This window comes from Zingiber officinale, chromosome 2B, assembly GCF_018446385.1.
Source record: "Zingiber officinale cultivar Zhangliang chromosome 2B, Zo_v1.1, whole genome shotgun sequence".
NCBI lineage: Eukaryota > Viridiplantae > Streptophyta > Magnoliopsida > Zingiberales > Zingiberaceae > Zingiber > Zingiber officinale.
Window position 1 is genome coordinate 29610129 of NC_055989.1, and position 6365 is coordinate 29616493.

At 47.4% G+C, this 6365-nt stretch overlaps 1 protein-coding gene across 1 annotated transcript in view; it reads left to right on the plus strand.

Annotated features, from left to right (window-relative positions):
* The window catches only part of LOC122045547 (E3 ubiquitin-protein ligase COP1-like), a 37918-nt gene extending 37388 nt beyond the window's left edge, over nt 1-530 (plus strand). Inside the window, exon 13 of the mRNA XM_042605815.1 lies at nt 85-530. Within this exon, the coding sequence (XP_042461749.1) occupies nt 85-255 (171 nt within the window). The 3' untranslated portion in view covers nt 256-530. The remainder of the gene's footprint in view (nt 1-84) is intronic.
* The last annotated feature ends 5835 nt before the right edge of the window (nt 531-6365 follow it).

Consider the following 6365-nt stretch of genomic DNA (forward strand, 5'->3'; position numbering starts at 1 on the left):
GCCTACAGAAGGATATTTTCCTCTGGTTCTTATGCCCGTTTCTAGCTGTTCTAAAAATGCTGCAATAACAATCATGAATCGCAGGCAATCTCGAAACCAGCTGCATGGCATAAATTTGGATCTTCAGAACTTGATGATGCAGAAGATGACGTTGGTTCATATTTTATTAGTGCTGTTTGTTGGAAGAGTGACAGTCCGACAATGTTGACAGCCAATAGCCAGGGAACAATCAAAGTTCTTGTACTTGCAGCATAGACGTATAGAATAGTGGTACAAAGCCACTCTATAGTCAACCCTTTGCAGTCAAGTGCTGTGGGTAGATTTAATTTAGTTTCTCATTTTATTTGGAGTTGCTCTTCCTATTATTTTCTTGAATCATCGGACTGGCCAAACAAGCCATTGGCGATTACCGTGACTTGTCATTTCTCTGTGTACAGTGTTGTTTGTTAATATGGGGTAAATTTGCTGGTTGATTTTGTTATACTTTTCTTTTAATTAATGTTTAAAGAGCCATGTGATTGTGATTATTACTTCGGTAAGTATTTCCTGATTTATTTTGATGGTCGATGAAAAATTTTAATGGGTTGAATTGATCACCTCTAGGATTAGTCGGTTCAAAGAATTTAATATTTGGATTATTAAAATTAAAAAAAAGCTATGTGATGATAGCTTTCTACCCTTTCATAGGAGTTGATATTTGAAACAAGAAGTTATTAGTTATCAGTATGTATTGTTTGGAGTACTTGTGATTTTCTCTCTCCTGGTGTTCTGGAACTTTTTTAGCATCCATTCACGTGCAATGTTCACACACCTCAAAAAACGTGGTACCTCTTGTATACAATGTTAGATCGAGATGTGCAGTCTGGTTGATCGTTTCAGGAAGGGCAAATCGGAGAGCCTTTCTGATTTTTTTTTTAAAATTTAATCTTTTGATTAAAGTTTTGCATCTATCAATGTCTACCTTCGACATCTGAGTCTCCGTTTCCTGCCATTTACAACTTGTGGCATCAGTGGGGATGATTAATGGAGAAGGAAAGAGAAAATGGACTTTGACTATTAGTACTTTTTTTCCTATTTTTTCTGCATATGATGATTCTTCTTTTTCTCGATTGTCCAGTCTCGCTTTTTTCTTTTTTCTTTTTTGAAATTGAAGCCTTCAGAGTTGCAATGGCTGTTTCAGAAATAATGGTGCGTCTGGCGATTCCTGAAAGAAACTGGCGTTTCGAACATAATATGTATTCGTGGTTTCAAAATGCATGGCGTCGATAACTTACGTCTGCTTTACCCAGCAAATTGATGAACATATGCACATTAGAAATGTCAATTGTCAACTACTGCAGCTGAGGAACTTCTGTACCGAAATGTTTTTGTTTCCTAGCAAACTTTGTTGTTGCGATCGTTTCGAAAAAATTGCTATACAAATCTGAAGACATATAACAGATATAAACTGCAGGCCGACTTTTCTAAAAGTAGAAGCGTAAATGTTGAATGCTAAAATGAAGTTATAAAATAAATTCAAGTTTCGAATTTATTTAATCTCCTTTTTTTTGGTGAAATAAAATAAATATAATTAAATGCTAAATTGCAAACTTTTAATTAATCTATTTTAAAACTGGAAGAAAAAATATCCTATGTTTTAGGATATATTTTTTAAACATGATTTCCAATATGGTTATGTACGGTGATAGTTAGGGTAAAAATTTGGGAAAAATTAAGAGGGTGTTGCATTATATTTTATTCATTAAAGGAGTGTCTGTTTTTGATTTTTTAATAAAAGGGGTGCTTCATCCATCAACACTTTGTAAAATGACACAATTACATTCTGTTTGATACGGCTCGGTTAAAAGCGTAGGCCCAATAATATTAGAGCCCATTGATTAAATAATTAAATAAAATATTAAAAAAATTAAATTGAGTCATTAATATTAATTAATGATAATATACACATTAATAAATATCATGCTGACTATTAATAACATCTTATTAATTAATTCATTATTTCTATTTACACGTTACATATCCTTATTTTCTCATAATTACTGATCCTGTCCGAACGCTGAATCGATGGACACTGGACACGTGGCGCTCTTCCAGATGATGACGTGGACCTCTGACCGGCCGTATGGATCTCCGGCGAACCTGCAAAGAAGTCGGGCCGGGAAGGGATTCCCGGCGACGACCCTCCGACGCTCAAGTCAGGCAAGAGAAAATGATGAAGTGGCTTCGAAGACCAGAAATCGCGTACCTCCGGCGGAGTCTGAGGGCTCTTATATAGAGCTGTGGGGAGGCATGTGCACACCTACCGAGGCGTGCACGTGTCCTGTACCATACTTTAGTATGGGCTTGCCAGAGGAGCATGCCTGACACCATACTGCTATAGTCTGAGCACCTCTCTGATGGGACAGCAGAACTTTCCGTCGTACGATTCTGCGTATGGCCTGGTCGTCAAATATGCCCGCTGTCAAAAAATGTTCCCAAATGTCCCCTTGTCTCCTTTTTCCCTGAGTCGAGCGTCCATCCGCTCGGTAGGCATCGGTCCAACCGGGCGTAGATGTCGGACCGACCGGAAATACTTCATCCCATCGCGTGCTCGACTAAGAACGTCATTTTACAGTATTATCGATTTACGCCTCGGCCGAGCGGGCAGCCCGCTCGGCCCGGCGACCTTGTTCACCATGAGCGTCGGAAACTCGACTCCCTGTCGAGTTGCCTTTGATTCCGCGAGGACCCGTTCGGCCGGTCGACCTAACCCTTCTCCGGTCGGCCGAACGTCATGCCGACCCTTTTGACTTTTGACCACCACGTGACGTTGACTTCCCTCCAGAGGGTCCCCCGTCCGAACGGCCGGATCACTTGCCTTCCCTTCAAGTCTAGTCGAAGGAGGCGATTAGTCCGACTGACTGGACCGCCAGTCACGCCGAGCGGCGTCTCTGTGAAACTATCTTCTGCTCGACCCCCATGGGGGTAGCTATGGCGTCAGTCAACGCCAACATTCCTCGGATCTCTTCAAAGTTTGCGCCAATCTCCGTCATTAAGGTCGAGCACGCGCTCATTAAATGCACTCCAGTACCCGAATGTCACGTGTCGCGCTGTCGTCATCGTACGACGGCGGCGTTGCGGGCGACGAGACCGAGGCGGTTTAAATTAGACGGCCCAATGCGTGCTTCGGTTCCCGTGACCTGCATCGGACGGTTGAGGCCGCTCGGGCTCAACCCTATAAAGACTTCTCCTTCTCCCCCTTCGCCGCATTCTTGCTCTCACGTGCCCAGAAGCTTTCTTCGCTGCTCTTGCTCCGGTGATCTTAGTGCTGCTTCTTCCGGCGATCCCGTGTTCCTCGTCAATCTCTATTGTTCTCTGTAAGGTTCTTCTTCTTTTCTATCTTGGGTTCTTGTGTTTTTTGCCGTGTTCTCGCTTTCTGGTCGCTGTATTGCTTGTCATCTTCCTCCTGTCATTTGCTTTTCCTCGCCTTTTGTGATTTCGTCCGTTCGGACAATGGCTAGTTCTTCTCAGCCACAAGACCAAGCCCTCGGCCCGTGGTATACTACCATGGAGTCGCGCTTCGATCGGTGCGACGTCGATGTTCTGATGGACAACTTTGACATCCCATCTGACTTTGAAATCATCCTACCCTCCCCCTCCGCTCGGCCACACAAACCGCCGCGCGGAGCTTTCTGTGTTTTCCGTGACCAGTTCATAGCCGGTCTGCGCTTTCCAATCCATCCCTTCATCGTAGAAGTTTGTAATTTTTTCGGTATTCCGCTCGGAAGCTTAGTGCCTAACACTTTCCGCCTTCTATGCGGCGTCGTCGTCTTGTTCAAAATCCACAACATCCCCCTCCGATCGGAGGTCTTTTATTATTTTTACTACCCTAAACAAACCTGGGCACTTACATATTCCAGGCTCGGCCCGGTTTAGTCTTCTTCAATAAACTACCCTCTTCCAATAAACATTGGAAAGAGTTTTACTTCTATCTGCGTCTTCCCGAACGGGCCTCCTTCCGAACCTAGTGGCAGATCGGACCGCCAACCTCTCCTGAGCTTAAGAGGTTCAAGACCCGACCGGATTATCTTCATGCTGCCAACATGCTAGCCGGTCTGAAGTTTGACATCACTAAGTTCTTGCCTGAAGTGGTGATGTACATATTCGGCTTGAGTCCGATCAGGACCCCCCTCCCGAGCGGCTTCGGTAAGAATTTTACTCGTACATTTGCCTTGATTGCTAACTGATTTTCTCCTTTTTTCTTTGTAGCGGACATTGTCATGGAGTCCGTGATGGCCGGTATTCTGAAGAGGAAAGCGGCGGCGCTCGAGGCCGCGGCTACCAAAGAGATGGAGGTGCTTGGTATTGAGCCGGTCGGCTCACATGAAGGGGAGAGCGGGACTCACGAGGAGTCGGCTGCTCAGGCCTCTCCCCAGGATGTGGCAAGAGGAGCCACCCCCAGCGGGGGACCAATAGTCCAAGAGGAAGGCTCCGCTCAGGAGGAAGAGCGCCCTCTTCGACAAAAGAGACGCCGAACGGAGACACCACTCCGCTCGGCCACTTCCGCGGTCCAGCCGACCGAATGGACCACCACTGATTCTCGCGGCAAAGCTCCAGCGGTCGAGGCGATTTCGTCCGATCGGACCCCATCCCAGCTGGATGCGTCTGCGGACCCTCTCGAGGCCATTCTAGTCAGCGCCCTTCCACCCGCTCCCCGTCGAGTCGAACGTTCGGCCATTTTGTCCCAATTTTCTGCACCGGCCTTCGATCCTTCCCCGCCTTCCGCCCAGACGACTCCCGGTCGGCACCGTACCATCCGGGTCTCTTTGCATCTCCCCACCGAACAGTTGATTCCTGAATCCGATCGGCCAACCGCGCCCGAGCACATGATCACGATGAAGGGGCCCTTAGCCGAGATGTGGGCCGACGCTCGGGCACGCGTCGCGATGATTCCGCTCAGCAATCTGGCCAACAACCATATGCAACAGGCCACTGGGGTAAGCGTGTTTTCTCAAGTCCTTTACGCATTCTTTCCGATAGGCTACTAACAATCTTGCTTATGTCAGAGATGGGTGGAGGAGATCTCGGTCTCTAATCGTCTGGCTATGGCAGACAAGGAGCTAAAGAGGCTGAAGGCTTCGGGCGGTCCGCCAGGCTCCTAAGGCCCCTCCTACGCCGAGCTGCAGAAAGAGCTCAAAAGACCCAAGACTTGTTGGCGGCTGAGCAGAAGAAGACGGTCGGCCAAGCCCATACTCTGGTCGAACTTGAACGACAAGTCAAATCACTGGACCATAAAATAAGCCTGGCCACCGAGCGGAAGAAAACGACTATCTCCGATCTGGAGAAGAAGAATGTCGAGGCTCGGGGCCTGGAACAAAGAGTCAAGAGCTGATGGAGCAGCTGGACGGTGAGAAGGTGAACCGCTCGGCCGAGGTGATTAAATATAAAGATGAACTAAAGACTTTGCAGGAGTCCCTCGTAGCCTCCCAAGCTGCCTTCAAAGAATATCAAGAGGCTGAGCCTGGCCGAGTTGCAACCCTGAGGCTGAATTACATCCGTTCGGACGAATTCTCAGAGAAAGTCTGCGAACGGATGTACATTGCCTTCGAGTTTGCTATGATTGCCACCACCACTTATTTGAAGTCCAAGGGTCATCTTCCCGACTCCGTCCTCATCCCGGCCCAAGACCAAGCGACGCTCCTCGGCACCATCCCAAAGGACATTTATGATTTCCTTGACTATCCTTTTTTGTAATTCGGACGCTCGGCCTTAATTCCTCGGTTTTCAATGAAAAATTTATCTGCGTTGTGCAACTTCATTTTTAATTTGTATGTTTGCATGTTGGTGAGTGATTGGTCGGAAACTATGACATACAACTTGGCCAGCAAGGCCTCCCGAGCGGGCGTAGATGACATTTGACTTGTCACTACCTTTCCTCGCTGCTTATCTTCAAATGTCTTTCGTTCCGGCCGGAGGGTTTATAGTCGCCGGTTCGACTCTCTATATTTAACGTCGGAGCTCGACGGTCTTCCGGCCGGAGGGTTTATAGTCGCTGGTCCGACTCTCGATATTTAACGTCGGAGCTTGACGGTCTTCCGGCCGGAAGGTTTATAGTCGCCGGTCCGACTCTCGATATTTAACGTCGGAGCTCGACGGTCTTCCGGCCGGAGGGTTTATAGTCACTAGCGTGACTCTCGATTTTTAACGTCAGAGCTCGACGGTCTTCCGGCCGGGGGGTTTATAGTCGCCTGTCCGACTCTCGATATTTAACGTCTGAGCTCGACAGTCTTCCGTCCGGGGGGGTTTATAGTCGCCGGTCCGACTCTCGATATTTAACGTCGGAGCTCGACGGTCTTCCGACCGGAGGCTTTATAGTCGCCGGTCCG